Source organism: Clupea harengus, chromosome 20, assembly GCF_900700415.2.
Source record: "Clupea harengus chromosome 20, Ch_v2.0.2, whole genome shotgun sequence".
In the NCBI taxonomy this organism is placed as follows: Eukaryota; Metazoa; Chordata; class Actinopteri; order Clupeiformes; family Clupeidae; genus Clupea; species Clupea harengus.
The window spans coordinates 16,740,786-16,764,861 of NC_045171.1; the positions used below are offsets into that span (position 1 = coordinate 16,740,786).

General features: G+C 46.7%; 1 protein-coding gene across 3 annotated transcripts in view; it reads right to left on the bottom strand.

Annotated features, from left to right (window-relative positions):
* The window catches only part of zgc:158464 (uncharacterized protein LOC791139 homolog), a 130,383-nt gene extending 106,767 nt beyond the window's left edge, over window positions 1-23,616 (bottom strand). Inside the window, exon 1 of one of the 3 annotated variants that reach the window (XM_031558066.2) lies at window positions 22,794-23,616. In XM_031558066.2, the coding sequence (XP_031413926.1) occupies window positions 22,794-23,240 (447 nt within the window). In that variant the 5' untranslated portion in view covers window positions 23,241-23,616. The remainder of the gene's footprint in view (window positions 1-22,793) is intronic. The other 2 variants (XM_031558068.2, XM_031558067.2) reach the window with 2 other exon arrangements.
* Between the last annotated feature and the right edge of the window lie 460 nt (window positions 23,617-24,076).

The window sequence follows — 24,076 nt, forward strand, 5'->3', positions numbered from 1 at the left end:
TGTGTCTGTATGAGTTTTTTTGTGCTTAAGTGTATTTGTGTATTTGTATGGTTGTGTGTGTGTGTGTGTGTGTGTGTGTGTGTGTGTGTGTGTGTGTGTGTGTGTGTGTGTGTGTGTGTGTGTGTGTGTGGAGAATGAGGCTGCTTGGCATACGTAACTACATGTTTTAGTTTGGGAGGGGCAGGTCATTACCAGTCTTACGTAACGGATGCATCACTCCTTACCATAGCCTCACCATGAAGGGAGGAAAAGGGCTTGTCCTCATGCAACTCAGTGGGCAAGAGTTCAAAGTTCATTTTGGATTATAACCCACAACTGACCTGTACCAGGCCCACACGCACAGACCCACACAGAATAATCTCCAGAATCAGTTAAGAATCTTTGACAAGTTTACCAGAGCAATAGGGTCCTGTTCAGACAGACATTGAAACACATGACACTATCTTGGGTTTGATCACCCCCCCCCCCCCCCTAAAAAAATGAGAGACAGGTGAGGCAGGTGAGTGTATAGGGCAGAGGGTTGACTAGCTGGCAAGCGTGTGTGATGTGTGATGTGTGATGTGTGTTGTGTGTTGTGTGTGTTGTGTGTGTGTGTGTGTGTGTGTTGGCGGGGGGGGGGGGGTTGATAGTACTGATGACAGAGGGACAGAGGGAGGGAGATTGCAGCCTGCTCAAATACCACAGGGGCAGGAAGAAGCCGTTTGGAAACAGCCGCATGTAATATGCATGCTCTGTGCTCGCTACACCAACGACCATCTGTCGTACGGTAAACACTGCACTAACACACACACACTTCAGCAGTTACAGGGGAAAGCTAACGCGCGCTATCTCCGAGACACACCCGTTCATTTAAATACCTGTTCCTGACACACATTTCACATTCCCATGATCTTTATCAGCCTCAGATGAGGCCACTCGTGGTATTTGCATGTTAGCCGTGAACGGTTTGAATGCTAAATGGTGCAAAGACTCACTGGCTTTATTGGTGTAGAAGGTGCCATAGAGGGTTTTTAATGACCTGCCAAAACAACCCAACCCTTTAACATAATGACTAACGGCGTATCCGCAAAAGCCATATCCAGGGGTTGAGCGCTCTTGTCATCAAATGGCAAGGTTACATAAAGCTATTTATACTCTAGGCTAACGGGAACAGGAAAACTAAGCTGTATTTTTAGGCGTTCTTGATGCAGCGTTTATGCGCTGTTATCACAATGACCCTACTGAAAGCAGTTTTTAGCGCTTGCTAATGTTCTTTTCCAGATTGTCAGGCTTTTTTTTTTCTTCTTTTCTTTTCTGCAATTGGCCTGTCATGTTTTAGCCCCCCTACCCCCAGCCCCCATCACTGTTTATGTGAGCACCGACCTCTCCTCACGTCTTCAGTCCACTTCTCATATTCACTAACACGCGTCCCCAGTGAAAAAGCCACTTTACAGTAAAATAACTATGCCTAAATCCTCCCTTCTCATCTTAAGCATAATTACTGACTAAATCAGTATGATTACTTAAGGACTCCACAGGAGTCCTCCAACCATATAGGCAACCATGGGGTGTGAGAGAGAGAGAGAGAGAGAGAGAGAAGTATGTTAGCTTGAGGGGAAAAGAGCCTTGGGAAAAGAAGGATGGCGGTGAAGAAGTGGCCTTAAGGCAACCAAACTGAAAAAAAAAAAATAACGCTGGCAGTTTGATAGTCATCACATCCTGAGGCATGTAAAGCACTAGACTACACTACATGTTCCCTCCAGCCAAGACGCATTGGGTGCAGTGGGGCTTAATTAGCAGGAGAGGCAGGCGCTGTGTGTGTCCCCTCCCGCTTGCCATAGCGCCCGCCGCATTGCCTTAATTGACAGACAGCAGGAGTGGCAGGGTAACGCGGAGTGCAGGGGGTCCGCCAGGGACACAAGCACCGCCGGGGGTACGCCATCTGTGGGCTAGCATGTGGGGCACACACACACACACACACACACACACACACACACACACACACACACACACACACACACGCTCATACACACACACACACACACACACACACACACACACACACACACACACACACACACACACACACACACACACACACACACACACACACACACACACACACACACACACACACACACACACACACACACACACACACACACACACACACACACACACTGCTTTACTTCAGTGCTTCTGACGTTTAGACACTGCAACTGTTCATACTCCTCACCATCCTCCCCGCTGATTTCCTGTTTATTCCCTCTATTCCCTCTCTCTTCTCCTCCATTTTCTTCTCTTCTCACCACTCTCTCGCTCTCTCTTTCTTTGCTTTTCTCTCTCTCTTTCTTTCTTTCTTTCTTTCTTTCTTTGCTTCTCGTTCTTTCCTCCTCATCCTCCATCCAGCTGACAGCTTAAGCTCCTGGATCAGAGTATAAGAGGAGGTCCCTCTTGAGAGGTTCTTGAGAAGGAACAAGGCACCGGTCCCCTGGCAGCGGGGCGAGAGAGGCATAGATATCACCCAGGCAACAGATCCCGCTCCATCCCCTCTCAATTACCTCCCTCTCCTGCCTCCAGTCTGTACACCTGAGACACCTGCAGAGAAGGCCGCAGAGACGAGTGCAGAAGCTCAGGAACATCCCCGCTAAACGAACACAGAGCGCCAGGGAGCTCAGGCGATTACAGACGCAGAGAGAGGGAACAGGGCAGCATTAGGCAAAAAATGAGAGGGTGAGAGAGAGAGAGAGAGAGAGAGAGAGAGAGAGGTAGAGAGAGAAAGGGCCAAAGGAATGGAGAGAGAGAGAGAGAGAGATTCATTGTATATTCACATTGCCGTTTATGTTCACATTACTGTATTTTTTTTCTCTTTAATATTTACTTCGTTGCTCCCAAGACTGGCTTTGGCAACACTGTATCCAAACAGTCATGCTAATAAAGCAACTTTAAAATTGAATTGAACTGAATTGAGAGAAAGAGAGGATAAAGAGAGTGAGAGATAAATCAACTGGGCTTAACACAGAAATTGTGAGAAAGAGAGGGGGGGGGGCGACCTGCCAATCCAACTTTACTTTTTTACAGAGTCTGTGAAACACCTGGGATTAGAATCCAATCGCAGATACGGTTCTTCCATTAGCTCCCTCCACTTCTAGATCTTTCCGTTGCATTCTATCAGTTTCTCTGCCAGCAGAGAGGGAATGAATTTGACAGGCAATTAACATTTATAGAAAGCAGGCTAATAAAACGGTCAGATCTGTGCTCTGTGCTCTGGGCTTGTGGGGAGGGAAGGGAAGGGCAGGGTGCTGCTGAGGGGGGGTCGGGGGGATTTGGGTTCTGGCTGCAGAGCCAGAGTGCACACCAGCAGCAAGCCAATGCAGCTGTTCGCTTCTGTTCTCTCCTCTCTCCCCTGCCTCTCCCCTGCCTTTCCTCTCCTGTCTTTTCCCAACCTCTCCATTCCTCTCTTCCCCTCCTCTCTCCCTCACTTCTCGCTTCCAACAGAACAGATCCACAACAGATCTAGCTAAAGAGAAAGAAAGAAAGAAAGAAAGAAAGAAAGAAAGAGAGTAAGAAACAGAGAGAGAGGGGGATACAACAGGAAGAGGAAAAAGTGTATCACATGGATTGGGGTGAAAAAAAGATGATGGGAAAGAACGAGAGTCCAAGTGTGTGTGTGTGTGACGTGTGTGTGTGTGTATGTGTGATTTATTCTTCCTGCCACTGGGGATACGTGGGACTGATAACCCAGTGTGACTTGTGCCCAACAGCTCGAGTGCATTAAGCCCGTTTCAAAGCGCTCCTCTTTTTTAATGCAGCCCTGACTTGGCTTGGCTTTTCTGAAGTCTGAGGGGAAAGGAGAGCCATCTCACTTAGGCTAAACGACCTGAGCAGCGCGCACACACACACCCTTACACACACACACACACACACACACACACACACACACACTTTCTCTCTCGCACGCACACACAGAAATGGACGTAATAAAGAAATAGTACGAAAGTAATAAAGAAAAGCGTTCAGATGAAAACCATTATAAACAAATATTGTTTTAATACATGAATGAGTATTATTAAAGTAGTTATTAACGTCGAGATGAGCTCTTCAGCACAGTAACAGTCTGACGAAGGGGAACAATCTGCATGTAAGGGCGGTTGATGACTGGAACCTGAATCATTTGGTCCTGATTCAGACACATGGAAGGTGACATCACCGTAGATATCTTCCTTCTCCTTTCCCTTCACTTCACTTTACTTATTTTCGTTTCGATCTCTTCTTTTTCTTTCCTCTTGATCTTCCTATTCTTCTTCCTTCTCCTCCTCCTCCTCCTCTTCCTTGATCTAATGCCCTTACAGAAAAATACAGCCGACTGGCCTTTAATAAAGTAAGGACTTGAAAACATCCCTCCAGTTTCAACGCAGACCAGAGAGTGGAATTAGCCTGCAGTCAATGAGTCTTAGCCCAAATGCAACGAACCTAAATGTCCACTTGAGAGGCAGAGGGGGGAACTCCGATAATCCCGTTAGTTTCCCTCCAAGACCCATTTCTCCCAATCAGTCTGCAGAAGGTGGAGCCACAGAGAACCCGGAGTGCCTCTCCTCATCAGTGGAGAGAAAATCAGGTTTGTCCTCAGGCGGATTCATTGGCCATCTTTGCTTTAACTTTATTAAACAAGCTGCAATCAATTGCAGAAGGAGTTACGGTCCGCTGGACAGATGCAAAGGAATTGTAGCGAGATGAAATGAATTGCACCCGGAGTCCTTAAATGTAAGCTGCTCCCTGCTAAAAGCACCCTTAGCATTGAAGCACTGTCTTTTCAGGCTGGGCTCCAGGTATAATTGATACTTTGCTGTAAAACAATGACGGTGCGTATTGGAAATGTCCACTTGTCCTGATGACTCGGCCAGGCGCTCTCAGGTAATGGACGAGTTAGACTGGACCACTTAGTGCTGAGTATCACGGGGACGTCTCATTATTTGTCTGACTATAGAAACTTAAAGGAAATTTAAACCCCTCTCTGCTATAGCAAGCAGGGCCCATTAGACAGACACAAACAGCAGAGAGTCGGGAGCAAGACGGCATTATGAGGGCTGGAGGTCACACACACACACACACACACACACACACACACACACACACACACACACACACACACACACACACACACACACACACACACACACACACACACACACACACACACACACACACACACACACACACACACACACACACACACAGCATTATGAATGTTTGACCAGGTACTGCAGTCCAGTGGGTACAAGTCAGAGGTGAAGGTGTGGGGATTTACACCCTACATGCCACATACACAGACACACCCTTACACACACACACAGACTAACATATACACACGTGCATACTAACACACACACACACACACACACACACACACACACACACACACACAAACATCCCACCACGCACGCACACATGCATACACGCATACACATGGCCCCCATCTCCACCAGCTGTGCTGTTTAAAGTGTTGATTGGCTGCTTCATGTTGACTTATTTATTACCAGCGTATTGGAGATGCAAGCCCACATCAAACCCTGTGGGCTCCACTGACCGCGGGGTTGCTATGCATGCTGGGAGACTTTCACACGCCTGCCAGATGGGGGGGCCGAGGGCCGCTCACGTCCCGGTCACCACAGCAAAGCGTTTCACTCTGTCATTGATCAGGCATTCTGTGTCATTTATCACAGAACATTTCTCACACAGGGTGCATGTGAGTGTCAGTGTGTGTGTGTGTAAGGGTGTGTGTGTGTGTGTGTGTGTGCCACTGGGGTGCAATGAAGCATGGATCAGGACCCAGAGCAGCCTGCTCCGATCAAAGCATATGTGGGTACACACACACACACACACACACACACACACACGTACACACACACACACACACGTACACACGTACACACGTACACACACACAAACAGTTGTAGACAAGGTAAAGGTCCATTCTCTCCACTCCCTCTGCATCTGATCACTACACCAGCCTTAAAACACTCGCACCAGTCTACACAGAGGATAGGAGAGGCCACAGTAGCATTTCATTTATTTAGCTCTTATCTGGAGTGGAGATGGCCTGGATCTGGCCCTGTCGTGGCGTGGATCTGAGGTGGATTTGGCTCTGATCTGGCCCTGTTATGGCAAAGCTGTGTGTCTCAACTCTTAACTCAACAACACCGTGAGGGTCGGACAGACACAAGGAAAGTTGGAAGCAGAAGAGTCAAGTCCTGCTTGCAGTCCCCCCCCCCCCATACACACACACACACACACACACACACACACACACACACACACACACACACACTCCTGCATGCCGGGTGCATTTTGCTGGCCAGTGAATGTGTACGTCTATCTCTGATGTTCATTCCACAGGAGAGAGAGGAGAGGAGGGAGAGGAGAGGAGAGGAGAGGAGGCATAGACGTGGGGAAGAGGTGGAGAGGAGGTCTGTCTGCAGACAAGAGGAGAAGAGGAGAGTGGGAGAGGAGCGCTGTCTAAACTCGTCTTCATCACTCACGCTCCTGCATTTACTCAAGACCTGGACGTCAAAGTCCTGTCTGCTGCTCATTCCTGGCATTTCTGAGCTCCCAATACAAACAGATTGCATAACAAGGGGCGGAGGAGAGGCAGTAACACTCACTCCAGCCGGAACAGGACAGACAGTGCTAGGAACCACACACACACACAGAGACACACACACACACACACACAGAGACACAGAGACACATGATCATCACATTCCTGAGATTTGGAATTGCGGGGTGAGGTGAGAGGTACACTGTTGTCAGATCATTCGTTAGGGTGTTTTGCTAGGGGTGAGTGTGTGTGTGTGTGTGTGAATAACATATGTTAATGTCTCTGTATGAAATACATGTTTTAAAAATGTGTGACAGACAGACAGACAGACAAACAGACAGAGAAAGAGAGAGAGAGAGAGTGCTGCCATATAGGTCCAGGCCTTCGTACACCTCAGGCACCACCCCATCACGTCTCTGCCCAGGAACGGGGCCTCTGTCTGGGGCAGAGAGAGTGCAGCCCTGTGGGGTCCAACCTGGAGGCTAGCCCAATATCAGATTAAGGTGATGTGAGTCCAGGCTTGATATGCGAGATTAAGCGCTAAAGGGACACGCTTCACAAAATCCAATTTCCTGCGGCTGCTCCCTGCCGGTGCCGCCAGCAGATTTATGGCCCAGTCTGAGTTATGTTACGGAGGGAGGGAGGGAGGGAGAGAGAAAGAAAAAAAGAAAGAAAGAAAGAAAGAAAGAAAGAAGAGAACAGGAGAGAGGAGGGGAAAGACCTGGATTTTCAGTGCAAGAGCGTACTCAGCACTTATGGACGAATAAGGCATGTTCATTCAACACACAGACACACACACACACACACACACACACACACACACAGACACACACAGACACACACAGACACACACAGACACACACAGACACACACACACACACACACACACACACACACACACACACACACACACACACACACACACCTTTTCCTTCTTGCGAGGCCCCATGCGGCTACCGCTGGGCTTGACAAATGGAGCTCCCTTCCAGAGCCACCAGGCTTCTAGACAACGCCTCAGAGCCTCGAGGAGGGAAGACCTCTACCTCTTCGTCTTCTTCTTTCCCCACAAACGTAAACAGGAAGAGAACTCAGCCCAGAGAAACAGCTACACTAGCATCAGGGTGTGTGTGTGTGTGTGTGAGAGAGAGTGTGTGAGTGAGTGATCTCTGTAGGCTCTGGGTGAGGTTAAGGGGACAGAGAGGGAAAAAAAAACACCGCTGTACACAAACAAAGGGGGAAAGATTTGACACGCGATCCCCTGATTGCTCTCGGAAATGTTGTAACCTCAGATGACTCCAAGTGCCCTGGTATTTGTGTGCTGGTGTGTATGTGCACGAGTGTATGTGTGTATTCGGTGATTGTTTGTGTAAATGTGACTTTGAATGTGTTTGTGTGTGTGTGTTTGTGTGTGTGTGTGTGTGTGTCCATGTTTTAGAAACATGAGTATTTGTGTATGAATCATTTATGCACATTTGTACTGTTCTCTCCCTCTCTACCGGGACAGACAAAGCAGGAGAGGAAAGCTTGCATGAACACATTTTTGAGAATATCTGTGTGTGTGTGTGTGTGTGTGTGTGTGTGTGTGTGAGATCATTCATTATGTGTGTATGCAACATCAGTCTGTCCATTTCACCATTTTGATTTTAAAGATAGCTCACTTAAGGGATTTGTGTACATTTGTGAAAACATTTAGTTGTGGATGTGGTCAGTGCAGGCTTTGGTATGGTTTTGGAAAGGAATGGATGTAATGCATTTTTTGGCCACAGCTGGAAACTTTGGTGCTGTTCTGAGTTTGCCATTATAAACAATGGAAAGCTAGACAAATGCTTAGTACACACACACACACACACACACACACACACACACACACACACACACACACACACTCAGTAGCCTAATTATATCTTATCTATAAATTATGTTTCCAAACATAAATTATGTTCCCATAAACCTTTTGTATTCTTAATGTAATACATTAATTTCATCTGAACTGAATGTTCAAGAATAAAAAAAATACAATAGAAATACTTGGTAAAGATCAAATTATTAAAGAGGAGGGTCAAATGTCAACACATAGTGTAAACTTAGTTTGCTCCCCTGGTTACCCTTTTTTATTTATGTGGACGCATGTTTTAATCTTCATCTGGACCGTAAAATATAAAGGGTCATATAAAAAAAAAAGACAATTGTATTTAGTAGCTTCGACACTGATTTTGTATCGAAAACTGCTTCGAATCCAATGGCCACTGTTTCAAACCATATTGAATCATGACATTTGTGTATCGCTACACCCCTACAGCGCATGCGTGTGTTTTGTGTGTGTTTTATGTGTGTGTGTGTGTGTGTGTGTGTGTGTGTGTGTGTGTGTGACCAAAACAAGGGGAGGCTAGCCTGACAATAGGGCTCCTAGGGTGGAGCACAACAACACCAGTCACCGCCCCCAACGCCACCCAAACCAGAGGAAAGGCGACCTTTCACCCCAATGCCACTTTCACCCTACTGACCCACCACTGGGTTCACAAGGAGGCAACCGGGAAAACTCAGTCTGCTCATACACCATGCAGAAGCCTGTGTGTGTGTGTTTGTGTGCGTGTGCCTCTAGGTATGTATGTGCCTGCGTGTGTGTACGTGTGCATGTGTGTGTGTGGGTCTCTTTGTGTACATGTATGTGCGTGTGTGTCTCTTTGCATACATATATATGTGTGTGTGTATGTGTACATGTGGGTGTGTGTACGTGTGTGTTCCCCAGGAGGGTTTGGAGCCTGAAGATGTGAGAGGGACAAGAGAGCGCCACACCCTGCCTATGCTGAGCGGCGAGCGCGGAGTGACGAGTGCAGACTTGCCCCCGTTTGGAAAAGAGAATGTCACACAGTTGTAAACACTTCCCCTCAGGAAGAGAGCACTTCCTTAGTCCTGGAGCAAAGCCCCTTGGTCTCGCAGTTTCCACCCAAAGACTCCCAGTCACAGGCTCCTTTCTCTTACAGATGCACCGCACACACGCACACACACACCAAATCAAAGGCTTTCAGGATTAAAGTATCACTCCATTCTACCCATTACTCTGCAATCACTCCACCATGGAGACAAGCCCTGGAAAACTAGAGAAAGAACCATCCTCCATGTTTAGAGTGCTTTAGAGACGCAGCCCAAACCACCACAAATGTGCCTAACTCGAAACAAAACAAGAGGGGGAAAAGAAGCCATAGCCCACGTTTAAATTGCTGCTACTGAGGAAGAATGCAAAGTGGCCTCACACATTCCCTGTTTGTGAGGTTAAATGCATGGCTATGAATGGCTATGCTAGAGGGCTCTGCTGAACACAGGCTTTACAGGGCCAGCTCTGGTCAAATATCACATGCCCATGGGAATTCTTCAAAGCATGTTCAAGAAAACGCAACCTCCTGGAGAAGGGAGGAAGGACAAGGGGATAATTCCTGTTTCTCCAAGAGCAAAAAGAATACATAAAAAAAGTGAACCTCTTTCCTCTGGGCAGTCCTGCAGTGAGGAGGTTTAAAGTATGTGTGTGTGTGTGTGTGTGTGTGTGTGTGTGTGTGTGTGTGTGTGTGTGTGAGAGGGAGCTGGTAAAAGCGGTCCTGCTGTTTTGCAGCGAGGAGGTTAAAAATAGTGTTTAATGCCCCGTGCCTTCCAAACAGCCTCTGCACCCTGGACGGCAGGAAAACCTCAGGGCCCAATTTGTTTCCTTTTAATCAGCATGTGACTATAGGCTTCACCTGCCAGAGGGTTCCTCTCTCACACACACACACACACACACACACACACACACACACACACACACACACACACAGGGGCCCCACTTCTGTCCCGTCATTAACTTAAACACTGCCATGTGTGTGTGCCAGCCTGTGAGCAATGCCAAGCAATGAGCATCAAGCTCACAAGATGCCGCTGGCAAACGTCAACCTGCTGGGTGAATGAGCTGCAGCGGGCACAGTGAAATATGAGGAGCGATAAAACATCCGGTACGGGGGCACTCAGATCAGCTCCAAACAACTCCACAGAGACGGGACAATTACAACGTCACATCTGACAACAACACTGACTCAGGAACTGACAGAAACCTGAGTAAATGTCCTGGATGTTATTTACAAGTTATTCAATGTATGAGAAAAGCTAAGTAAAGTACTTTGAGTATGAAAAGTATTATAACACAGGTTGAGATGATCCGAGTGAGAATTGAGGGTCAAAGCTTTCCAGTTAAACATCTGGAAATCCCAAGTAAATGAACATACACACTTGGTGATCTGGGACTGTAAACTCTTTGTACATAGGCTCCATGTCTGGGGGACTGATGGTTGCCATGGCTACAGCTACTAACCCAACCCTGGCAGTTGACCTTTGACTGGACAGGCACAGAACTGGGCCAGAGCAATCTACAGCAGGGGTTCTCAAACTTTTTGGGGCCAGGGACCCCTCAAAGGGTAGAACATTTTCCGAGGACCCCCTCATAATCACATCCCAAATTAAACCATATAGGCTTATAGCTATTTGTAATGTTGTATGCTTTTGGACTCTTTTACTCTAAAATCATATAGTACTAATATTACAAGAGTTTTAGATAATCATTGTATTACATTCGGCATTACTTGACAGTATGTATGATAGATTTGTAAATAATTTTTTTGAAAATGTGCTGAGAAGCTAAATAATGTTTACCTTACATAAAAACCAAATATTGATGGAATACATTTTTTTATCAAAGCAGATTGTAGGGTTTTCCAATACAACTCAGATTGTAGGGTTTTCCAACGGAGATGATTCTGAAGATTTATTTTTAACAAAGACAAACATGAAAAATGTTATCCAATGTTATCCAAAACTGGTATCCCAGACTGACACTCCGTGTGTGTGTGTGTGTGTCATCAATGAGAAGGGTGTTCCTGTCTCTCAGCACATAGTTTGTCCAGTGCAGTTTATTTACCCGGTCTTGTTGAAAATCTGCAGTTGTTTTATGGCTGATGTGATGAGCACTTGTCTGTATTAGCGTTGTCACGAACACTTAACAAATGGCATTTATAGTATTATCCTCCAGCAAGATACTAATGGAAACAACACGGTGACATCACTGCATTGATTATACACGTATAGCGTTTTCTTTCTAGAGGTTAATTTTGACAATGAACTGGGCTACGTTCTTGCAGCCAAATTGAAAGCTAGATCAACGTCTTAAACGAGAATAGCTACATGCAATAGGGCTAACCTATCTTTAAAAAAGGGCCTTCTGCAACGATAAACACGACCTGTACTGATGGAAGATTAAATGCATCACTTGCAGATTATGGCAGTTAACATTACTAGCGTGAAAAGTGCGGTTTAGTTACGTTAACCACACTGCATTATGATCATTGTACTACGCATAGTCAAAATTATGTGATGGGGAAAATCGCTTGTCGCTAAACTAGGCTAAGGCTACTCGTGTTAGGCTGTATATGGGTGACCTTGTGGCTGTTCGTGTTTTTAATCACATTTGCTAACCTGTCGTTCTTTGAACTCTCTAAAAAGTTCGGGGTGCCTGTCTGAGAGGTCCTTAGCCATATTTTACGTGTTACCTCCCTTTGCCTGAGTGGCTTTGAAGCATGTTTTACAGACGGGTCTCTGTGTGTCGATGGGCTTTCCTTCACAGTCTGCTTCGTATCTGAAGTAATTCCAGATCTCACTTATTTTTTTAAAACAAGCCGAGGACGGTCGGCCAGAGCTCCTGCACATGAGGCCATGTCTCCCCTGAGATGAGTGAAGGCTGTCTGTTGCATGGGTGAGAGTTGGGCAGCCCCGCCCTTGCAGTCAACCTTTGGAAGCCAGACTTTTTCGCGGACCCCCAGGCAAGGGGTCCGCGGACCCCAGTTTGAGAACCGCTGATCTAGAGGTTCTGCTGTGAGGTGGAGGTCTCCCTGCCTGTCTGTCTGTCTGTCTGTCTTTCCAGTGATTCTGCTGTTAGGTGGAAGTGTCCCTGTCTGTCTAGCTGTCTGTCTTTCCAGAGATTCTGCTGTGAGGTGGAGGTATGTCTGTCTGTCTTTCTGCCTGCCTGCCTGCCTGCCTATTGTTTGCTGGAGTTTCCCCCCGTTTTCCCCTAGAGGACGCAGCCACGTCGCTTTTCAAAAGACAAATTCCTTCCTCGAAGTTCAGCACATCATCCGGCAATCGTCCTCCTAAAAGGCATGACATCACCACACAGCTCCCGGGCCGAGCCCTAAATAGGCCTGCTGGAGCTGGAGCTGCCGCTGGCACCGGCGCTGATTCTGGGGCCGCCCCACACCCCACACCCCACACGCCCTACCTTCCTTCCTCCCAGAGCAAGCCTCCAGAGCTGCATGCCTACAGATCACTCGAAACCACCCTCAGAACCTCTACACTTCACTGCTATAGCACTACCATACCACACCACACCACACCACACCACACCTCACCTCACCTCACCTGTGTGTACAGCACAGTATAGAATAGGACTTTGACTAAACAAAAGCCAAATAACAGATCTGTCCCTAATCTGGTATGAATCCATTCCAAACTGAACTATCTGAGATAAAATATTAAAGTGCTGTATCTTGCGCTGAAGTTAGCAAAGAGCTGACACAGAACTTGCTAATGCAACGCCAACAGTGTGTACCGGTTCACCGCACAGCAAGATAATGCCAGACTCTGAACCAAATCTGGGCCTAATCTGGTGCCAGATTATCACCCATCTATTTTACATCCAGACTCAGATCAGCAGGCTAGAACATTGCCACAATCAGTTCTGTAATCTGGTTAGAATGTTGGGAGGACTGTACCGTGCTAATGTTAGCAGAGACTGCTATTGTAACTACAGCAGTGTCTGCAGACAGACAGACGACAAACGGTCTTTTTTTGTCTTTTATTGAGCTAAACAAATATGATGTGGAAGTGGAATTTGTTTAGTTTTGCTTCAGCCATAGGCAAACATAGGCACATGGGCCGAGGCTGTTTGGACGAGTGATCACATCGAGGAAACGGCCGACTGAATATGAGCTCCAGGTAGGCTGCCGGAGGCTTTGTCAACACGGCAGACTCAGATTCCTCAAATATTTGCGTGACAGCGCGACATTCCTGCGTGTCCTCCCTTTGCCACATGTCATCCCCGGTGGCCGAGGCACTGACGTCAAAAAACATGTCAGCCACATTCCTGCCACAATGACACAGACACACACATGCCACCTCTTATCAGGAATCAAAACTGTGGCAATACACACACACACACACACACACAGACATATTTGTAATATATGTATTTTGTTAGTGCAAATAGTGCATGGTCATTTCACTGGACAATATTGAGTTTATATTCCCTGTGCCTAGAAAACAGCAACAGAACAACAAGAAGAGCCCAGAGAATGAGTGGGCAGGATGGGCAGCACATAGTTACTGACACCATCCCTCCTGGAAGATCTTGTCTATTTCTGAAAGCCTGTTTTTAGACAGTAGTCTTTATGTGGGGAGACACCGCACAGGCGGACAGAACCGCTATTGTGGGGAGGAAGAAGACACTGCGTTTGTCTTAGCTTTAAACTTTGGGCAAACCCGTCCGCTGGCCTGGCTACTGTTTATCTCATTCCGAACTCCACGACGAGATACCCCACAGCGTAGGAACTGAAACATCTGTGCGTCTGACTCATGCATCTGCGCGAGGAACAACTGTTTACTGTTTGTCCATTTACTGGAAACTTTGGCACTTTCCTATGAGCAACAATACTCTTACTTGTTCAACAAGTAGATGTCATTCCAGGACATTCCCAGATGAACTTGAGATGGAGTGTGAGGTTTGGGATGAGGGTTAGAAATGAGAAAATAAAGGAGTATTACCTCCATTAGTACACTGTAATATGGGCACTTAATATGATGTGGCATGGAAACAATCTCCCAAAGGTCACCATGAAATGACACGGAGATGGCATTTATTTGCCATTCGCACAGGTACAGATGGGTACAGACATACATGGGATTACTGGCACGGTCCCCTGGGTCAGATAGCAAAGTCACTAGCATGGCAGAGAGCATAGCAGAGAGCATGGCAGAGAGCAAAGTCACTAGCATGGCAGAGAGCATAGCAGAGAGCATGGCAGAGAGCAAAGTCACTAGCATGGCAGAGAGCATGGCAGAGAGCATGGCAGAGAGCATGGCACTCCCCCGTGTGCAGCCTCACTATAGGGCCCCAGTCAGGTGCTGCTTCAGGTGGAAATCCTCAGGGCCCAATTTGTTTCTATTTAATCAGCATGTGACTATAGGCTTCACCTGCCAGAGGGTTCCTCTCTCACACACATACACACACACACACACACACACTCACTCAGACACACACACACACACACACTCAGGGGCCCCACTTATGTCCCGTCATTAACTTAAACACTGCCATGTGTGTGTGCCAGCCAGAGGAACCAGAGGAAAACACTGGTATCTTTGGGAGTTCAAGTTTCCAATACAACACGACTTTAGGTTTAACTTTAGGTGTCCGCTTAATAATGTACAGGTAACTAATATCAAGCTGACACAATATACAACAATATGTAACAATATATAACAAAGGAGGCATGACACGATTTAAAAACAATTTGGGATAATTTTACCCCATGGATTATCCAATATGACCACAAACTACCTTGCCTTCACCTAGCATTGGGGCCGACAAATCCCATTTCCCGAGGATACCCTGACAATCAGATTAAGGTTATGAATCATAGCACATAATATCACACAGAGACTCGGCCCAAATGTCAAAAATTCAATCTGACATCACAGCATCAAAAACCTAACAGGAAGACAGCGGGTGCTCTTGTCCAGTGATGACGTAAACTTTGGAAATGGAAAAAAAAAAAATATGTCAGATTCATCACACACAAGGGAGACATCTCTACAAACACATTTCGCACAACACTGCCCCTTCAAGCAGTCAATCCAAGCACTGTACAAACGTGTGGAGCGGGACCTCTGACAAAATACATATGGTCTCCAATAAAAGACAGCCTATAAGAGCATACAACAGGCACACTCATCCCACGTACTTGAAAGGTCAACTGAACTACAGAAAACAGAAAAAGTAAGGAAGAACTTCACCATCACTGTGTCACTAATGGTTCTGTTGTGTAGCTAACAACAGTTCAGTTTAACCTTTGTACACACTTTTACACAACACAGTGCTCTGGGAAATACGTCAGGTGCCTTCCCAAACAGACTGCCTCAAGCCATTTGGAAATACCTTTGCACATGAATATGGAGTTAAAGATAAATTCACCATTAGAAAAGCAGGGGCAGTTTCTAAGCGGCCTATCACTAAGGTCATCGAGGTCACCCCCCTCTACACACACACACACACACACACACACGTCCACAAAACAAACACTTCCTCAACTGAGCGGATGTGTAATTTGTGCTGTGCACTTCTCCAGGAAGTTCCCGGGGCCGACTGATTGGCCAAGGGCGAAGCTCCCCACAAAAGCACCCAACCACTGCCACCGCCCTGGACGGAAAGCCAGACAAGCCAAACAGAGCGGTGAAAGCCCCTTCAGTTCATCACCAGCAACACAATAACCATCAGTGTTCATCCCTGGCTTTCCCCTTTCACCAAATACAGTGTGCAAAAAGAGCAAGACTGTGTTGCCTGGATACTAGCAGACTCAAACGGCGTGTGCTCTCCAGACGAACTGACAGGTGACACCTTCAGCGCTGAAGTTGTCTAGCAGATATTTTTATCCCCGACAGGTGATCGTGCACGAGGCTTCTCGCGTCTCGGAAGGTGAGACTTCTGCACCGACACCCCATCCTCACGCGTGACTGCCACAGTTACGCAAGACTCCAAAAAAAAAATCTTCGTCTCAAGCTCTTCACCTCCTCCTCTCTCTCTCACTCCACTTTCAACTCGGTCCTCTGAGCTTATCTCAAAGTGTCTGACTTTCACAAGTCCTTGAGCAGTTTTTGCTGAGGGATGGAGGGAGGGATGGAGGGAGGGACAAGGGGAGAGAAGGGAAGGTTTAATTAACGGTAGTTGATCATCGTCTTCAACTCAGTGCTCCGTGAAGGTCTTGTCACCATAAACAAAAACAAATTACAGAGCGATAACAATAAAAAGCGCCGCCGTAACCTCTCTCTCTCTCTCTCTCTCTCTGTGTGTCTGTCTGCGTGTGTCTGCGTGTGTGTGTGTGTGTGTACGTGTGTGTGTGTGTGTCTGTACGTGCTTACTAGGGATGGGCATAATTAATCGACGATCGATTAATTGATCATTAAGAATTTCCTCGATGAAATAATTTTTTCATCGATTAAAACTAATGTTCTGTTGCGTAGTGTGCGTGTGATTTATTTATTTTAGGGCTGTCAAAGTTAACGCGTTATTCTATGAGATTATTGTGGCGGAGATTAATGCAATCAAATATTTGAACGCAGTTAACGCAACTTTGTTTACTTCCGGTGCGCGTTGACCCGTGGCACGAAACCGCCCCTTGTCTGCAGTCAGTTAGATAGAAGAGACCGAGACGGTAGTTGAAGATGGAGAGAGCTGAGGGATTGTTGGGCGGAAAGTTTCTGTTTAAGAGGCAAAATGACAGAACAATCGACAAAACTAAAGTTGTATGTAGCATTTGTCAAGCTGAATGTAGCTATCACAGAAGCAGCTCGTGTTTAAGTTATCACCTTAATGCAAAGCACCCGACAGAAAGCAGTCCCAGGTGAGATGGTCGCCAACCCACACTCCACGACTTCTCTAGGAAACTAACTAGACCAGTCCGTGAAAAGGTTACCAACGCTGTAGCAGTTTAGGTTGCGGGTGACTGTCGGCCCATCAACATAATTGAAGACGGTGGGCTGACTGAGGTGATTCGAATTGCTTCAGGGGACAATTCTTACGATTTACCGTCGAGGGGCACCATTGTGTCTCGCATACATTCCTTGGCTGATGGCGAGAGAGCACGAACAAAATACAATTAAACAACAGTGTCTAAAATAATGAATGAAGTGATTACTCGTTAATTTATAAGATTTAGTCTTTAGAAGAAAACAAACTTTTAATCACGATGAATCTAGATGAATGAATTTCAAAATGTGAGATTAATTAGTTAGAGAGAAAAAAAAACGAAGGTCAGTTGTGTTTATGAGCACCGGCTTCTAGCTGTCGGCTCCGCTGCTTAAGAGTACAGCAGCGCATATTTTCAAGTGTAACCATTGAACGGATAACGTTTAACTGCCACAAGAGTTGTCCATCTTGTAAGTTTAACTGCCACAAGAGTTGTTCATCTTGTAATAAATATCTCAATGAGGAAACACGCTGTGTTTTTTCTATTTTCACTGCATTTTAATATAGCCTATAAATATTGAATTTTAATATAAAAATATTAATGATTAATCGAAAATCGATCGTTAATTCTCCCGACGATCGATTAAGACAATTTAATCGAATGCCCATCCCTAGTGCTTACCATTTCACAGCTCCTTCAACAGGAAGAAAGGAAACAGCACCATACTGCCAGCCAGACACAGTAACGATGGCTGGTTCTCATAGAGGAAGGTCTTTCCATGAACTGCGTCTGGGCGTTCTGCAACTTCAGATGCTGCGTTAACACTTCACACAGGCTATTGGCATGCAGAGTGTTAGCCGAGCGGTTACACGATTAGCATCCAGGTGCTGAGTAATTAAAGCATCAATCGGCATGGTGCAGGGTACCGGTCTGGAGACAGGCCGTCTTCAAGCCTCTCTGGGTCGGCTTTTACTCGGCCTTCTCTCAGCCTGAGTCAATGGAACAAACCAGCGGAGACGTGTGGTGATATAGTTTTGTCGAGAATGAAAAGTCGGTCAGCAGCGAACTACTCGTCGCAGATCCTCAAAGAGACTGGCAGCGTGTGGCAGTGTGTGGCGGCGTGTGGCGGCCTGGAGAATGAGAGGAGACGAGAGACAGCAGGGGGCTGGAGCGCACAGAGCCGCTCCTAATGAAGCCGCTACAAATTGTAAAGATCTTTGGAATATATTTCTGACTTGCAGTGAAAGAGATGATTTTTTTTTTCAGAGTGACAGAGAATGTTTGTGTGGGACACTGTGTGTGTGTGTGTGTGTGTGTGTGTGTGTGTGTGTGTTAATCCGTCTAATTTTCAATGCATACTTTGAAATCTCCTCTTTATTATATTTGTGTATATATACACACACACACATCTATATATATAAATATAGATGTGTGTGTGTGTGTGTGTGTGTGTATGTATCTGTATTAATTTGTCTCATTCATGTAGAGGGTGAATATAAAGACATGTGTTATTCTGAAGTTGTCTCTGTGTTTGAGCGTGTGTGTGTGTGTGTGTGTGTGTGTGTGTGTGTGTGTGTGTGTGTGTGTGCGCCCATTCCCACTCTGAGCTCATTCAGCTTGCGGTCCCATTCACCTTGTGCACCATGGCACACCAGGAGGAAATTGTGCAATGCAGTTGGATTCCAACCCTCTACCCTCTCCTTCCTCCACCTTGCTCTCTCTCCCTCCCTCTCACTCTGCCTCTCGCTCTTCCTTTCGCTCTCGCAGGATCTCTCTCTCTCTCTCCCTCTTTACATCCCTCACTCGCTCGCTCACTCCTTCACTCTCTCTCTCTCCCTCACTCACTCACTCCCTCCCTCCCTCCCTCTCCCGCTCTCCCTCTCTCTCACTCTCCTCCTCTGTAGTTTTATATTCGAGGGCACGGTCAGGCTGGTGGAGTTGGGCAGGCAGGCAGGCGTTATCTCTGTCCGCGAGCGAGCGAGCGAGCGAGCGCAGGCACCAACACTATCTCTGGGAGTTTACACGGCGGGCCCCGGCGCTCCAGCACAATCCTCCTTCACCGAGGCAGAGGACAGATGGGATCAGATCAGAGCTTTCCACGGTAACAAGCCCAAATCTCCACCGCAAAAGAGATAAAAAGACACTAAGAGGTTTACTTTTACTCCTTTTCCTAGACTGGGATGAGGGTTAGCGAGAGGGCATAGCAGTAGTTACCGAGTGGCAGGAAAAAAAAAAAAAGTGATTCTCAGTCAAACAGCGGCCACATTACCTGAGGGATGTGTGATATTCTCTTCTCTGATTGCAATCAGAGAGATCCGAACCACACAGCACCAAGCACCACTCTACACACACACACACACACACACACACACAAAATCACTCAGATCTACCTGCAGTCCAACCTCAAAGCCCGACTATATAAAAAGACAGAAGTGGGAGGTGAGTGAATTAGCGGGGCCTAATATTTTGTCTGTTTGAAAGTGTGTGTGTGAACTCTACTGAACTCTACACAGGATATTAGATCAGTATAGGTGTTGATTATTTCACTTGTTAAGATTTGCCACAAGAAAACATCAGTCTCGTGTTGATGTCTTCACCATGGTGACGCAAGTCCTAAGTGATACACACTCGGAAACCGCATCCTATCTATACAACGCAACAGAACAGAACAGAACAACAATCTACGTGCTCGTATCCTTTTTTACAATGCCATTTCTGCCCCCAAACTGCAGAACCCACACACAGACTCCCTCAGTCATATATAGCCTATATACACACATACACGCCCATACAAACTCACACACAAACACACAATAATACTCCCTCACACACACACACAAGCACGCAGGCATGCACACACGCACACACACCCACACGTACGTACACACACGCACACAGAGAGTGAGATCTTCCTCTAATTTGCACACAAGTGTCTTCAGACAGTATGAGCTTGACAATTCTGTACCAGAAAAAGACAGAGACAAAGAGAGACAGTGAAAGAGAGAGGACAAGGAGATGGAGGAAGAGAAGGAGGAGAGTGAGAGAAAGAGAGAGAGAGAGAGTCTGAATACATACGTGTGTGTACTACAGTAATTGTGAGTGAAAGGGGCACGCAGCTCTCCTCTCCTCTGCTTGCCCACACCATGCCTAATTGACTACAGCACTCATACTAGGCTCCAATTAACCAGAGACAGCGCTAATCTGTTCAATTAAGCCGCCAACAGCAACATCTGTTGTGATATAAAATTGGTCAGGGCCGGAGATTTTTCCCTTGGACATCCTTATCAGATGATCCTCCCTATAGCGTGTTTACCGCCCAGGGTGAGCACCACCGCCGCTGCTGCTACATCTGTGGTCTGTCCTCTGTCAGGCGTGGGAGGGTGAGTGGGTGAGGGGGTGGGGGTGTGAACCTACTGATAAGCGCTTCTATGGCTGGTGTTCTGCAGGAGGACACTAATGATGCAACAGCGGGGAGAAACTGCCTTGGCGGTGTCTGTCTGGCGCTCCGAAAGCTCCTGCGGCTGCTTTGTTTTCCAAGAGATTACATTTGCAGTTTCCAGTATGAGCTCATTTACTGCTTAAGATGTGGTGATGTTTCCTCCATGTTCCCAAAGCTACTATGGTCAGGGTGTACAATGACAATTGAGATGGGAAGGGAGGGGCATCAGAGTAGGAGCAAAATCTCTACCACCACCACCACTGCTCCAAGCGGACCTGCTACACACACACACTCAAGAGAAGCCACAATAGCATATAGTAGTCTCTCTCACACACACACACAAAACAGTCCCATCTCTACACATCCAAACCCAGCACAAGTGGAGGTACTTTTATTGCGGAGGAGAAATGACAGTAAACCCACACATCTGTGATGACCTGGCTTTTCCTCCTCAGCCTCTCTCCTATGCCCAACACACCACAATGACAAGGCCTGACGCAACAAGTCCAGTACACACACACACACGCACACACACACACACGCACACGCACACACACACACACATGACAAAGGCACCTTTCCCAACAGTGGCTGCGTAAGAGGGAGTTAGGCAAGTAGTGAAATGGCTTAGGTGTATCCCACATTAGGCAAGAACACTTCTGATTCATCTTCCTTGTCATTTTCCTTAAGGCACTATTTTCAGGTTAGCAGGGCCAAGGATGCAAAGTCGGACCTCAGCTGAGCTCTTCAGAATAACCCGACACAGCCTCATGCCTGCCGTATCACGTTTCTTGCGAGGAAACAGCACACACAGAGTTTACATTCCGAGAGAGGTTTGTTGGGTGGGAGGTGGACTTAAGCACACAGAGGAGAGGTGTGTGAGGCACACAGTGTTCTACGGATCAAGTCCACCCCTAATATCTGACTACAGTCACTGGGTGGGTGGGTGAGAGGGTGAGACTGACAAGAGTCTGAGGATTAGCGGAGGGGTGTGAGTGACACTAGAGAGTGAATTCCGAGAGAGAAGTTAAGCACAGAAAATAAATTATTAGGGGCTGATCTGACCTTTGCAGTTAGAAATACCATGGGATCCTGTCCGGAGAAACATTTATCTGTAACGGTCTAACCCACACACTGACTGAAGCTGATTGAACTGATTGACTGACCCTGAAAGTGGCTCTATTCTACAGGATTAAAACGCAGAGGTAAGCCTGACCACTTCTTTGGGAAGGTCTGACAGGCTTTAAAGGTCAGCCATGGCCAAGCTGATGTTATACCATACACCTGAAGTACCAGTATGGGTTATTTAGGGGACCTGAAGTCTGTGTTTCATGTTCATGGTTTTGACAGCCACGGATATATAATGTGGTGGGAAATGTTTAACTGTCTCCCGCTGGAAATAGAGAAAACGGAACAAGTGGCTCATGCGCCTCGATGACATTACAGTTACTGGTTAAGGTGAGTCTTTGTAGTTTTAATGTGCGGTTGGAGAGCGCTCACACGGTTCATTTAGGCCCGTAGGCTACGTGCACAGCGCAGAGCGTTGCGCAAAAATTCATCTGCCACGCAAAAAAAACGTGACAGTGTCTGTAGTCAACTATGGAATGTCGATTGTTACATTGTAGCTAGCTGACTGCATGTGAGTAGGCTACGGAACTCAACCGTTGAGGAAAATGAAAAGCAACTTGTTTGGCAGGTTTTCGCCTACAACTTGTAGATAAGAATGAGTAACCCAACATCGGAACGGCAACCTTGTTTAAATAAACTAATCCCAGGCGATTACTCTTTTATTGATACAACAAGTTAAACTCGTGACTGAGCTGTGTAGACTATAATATCTGTCAGCTTGGTAAAAAAAACAACAAAAAGAAAATCGGTCAACCCAGTTTGTAAAGACAGTAACTCAACTCACAAGTCCAAGTACCGTCTGAAGAAGTACTTTTAAAAGACAAAGACCATTAGTGCCCTGGTTGTTTAGAGATGTTCAGCAGCACTCTACCTGTTCACTTGGAAAGCCCCTTACCTTATCTTGCTTGCCGTCATGTGCTGGAGGAGGGGAGGTGGGGGATTTAACGCTGCCGATAGTGACGTTCCCTGCTGGGGCTGCCGTAACGCTGCTGACCGGGGAGCAGTTGTTTTTTTCTACCGTTTCCACCTTTATGAGTCGGTGTTTCGGTGACACGTACTTTATGTCCGGCGACCCTATAGAGCTCGAACCAGTTTGAAACGCAAGATTTCCGCCTCCAGTGTACGGGTCCTCGAAGTCCCGTTCCTTCTGTAGTTTGTAGGCAGCGAGAATGTCCGGTTGCGCGGGGCTCGGATAGTGCGTCGAGGCACCGGAGCTCGTTTGAAGGTAGCCAGGCGTACCGGGCACTGTGGCGTGGCAGTGTCTGTAGTCCGGTTTTGGAGGAGCCGGAGGTGGTGCTTTGGTGGTTTTGAATCCTAGGTGTTCCTTGAACCATTTGGCCATGCTGCCAGCGCATTGCTCAAAAGTCCGAAAAGAAGATTTCGTTCCACTTTTCCTGACAAGATCCGTCGGTTTCTTGTGTGCGCGTCCGGATTCTGGGCTTTCCGTGGCTAGCGACCGAGCGTTTCCCCAGCTCCGAGACAGCTCCTGGGTTGTTCGGAGCGTCAGGCACTTTCCCTTCTCCAACTCTGACACGCTCACACGCACTGACAGAGAGCTCGGCTCACAACCACACACGCTGCGCTGGCTTTACGCTAAGCAGCATGGGAGAGCTCTTATCTGGATGTGGGTTGCGCTCCCTCACACGGGCTACCTGGGAACGTTCACTGCCACCTACCGGAGCAATATGCTAATTTATTGTACTGTCATGCATATTTCACAAGCGATAAAACGGATAAAATATGAGCGTGACTTCATGTAACATGAAACATGCCAGAGTAAAACCCAGGCTCTGTGAATAGTTTCTGCCCACACAAGACACCACACTGTGCTAGTAATAAATTCACTATTCATGAATGGAAAACGGATGGTACGAATATGAATAGGTGTGAATTGGGAGATGAGTGTTTAATGAATGTATTAGCTTAATTTTGTCATTCATTTTCCATGAATTGCAACAGGTAATATGGATAACATGGTCAAATATTAAGCAACTGTGGCATAAGCTATTTGAAGCAACAGCACAACTCCATGCTGCCCTCCAGTTTAATTTGCATAACCATTTGCATTTTTAATTAATACTTGTAGTTGAGGTAATAGCACTATCTATCTATCTAGCTAGCTAGCTGCCTCTCTGCCTGCATGTCTGCATATCTGCCTGCCTGTCAATCTCTGAAAGG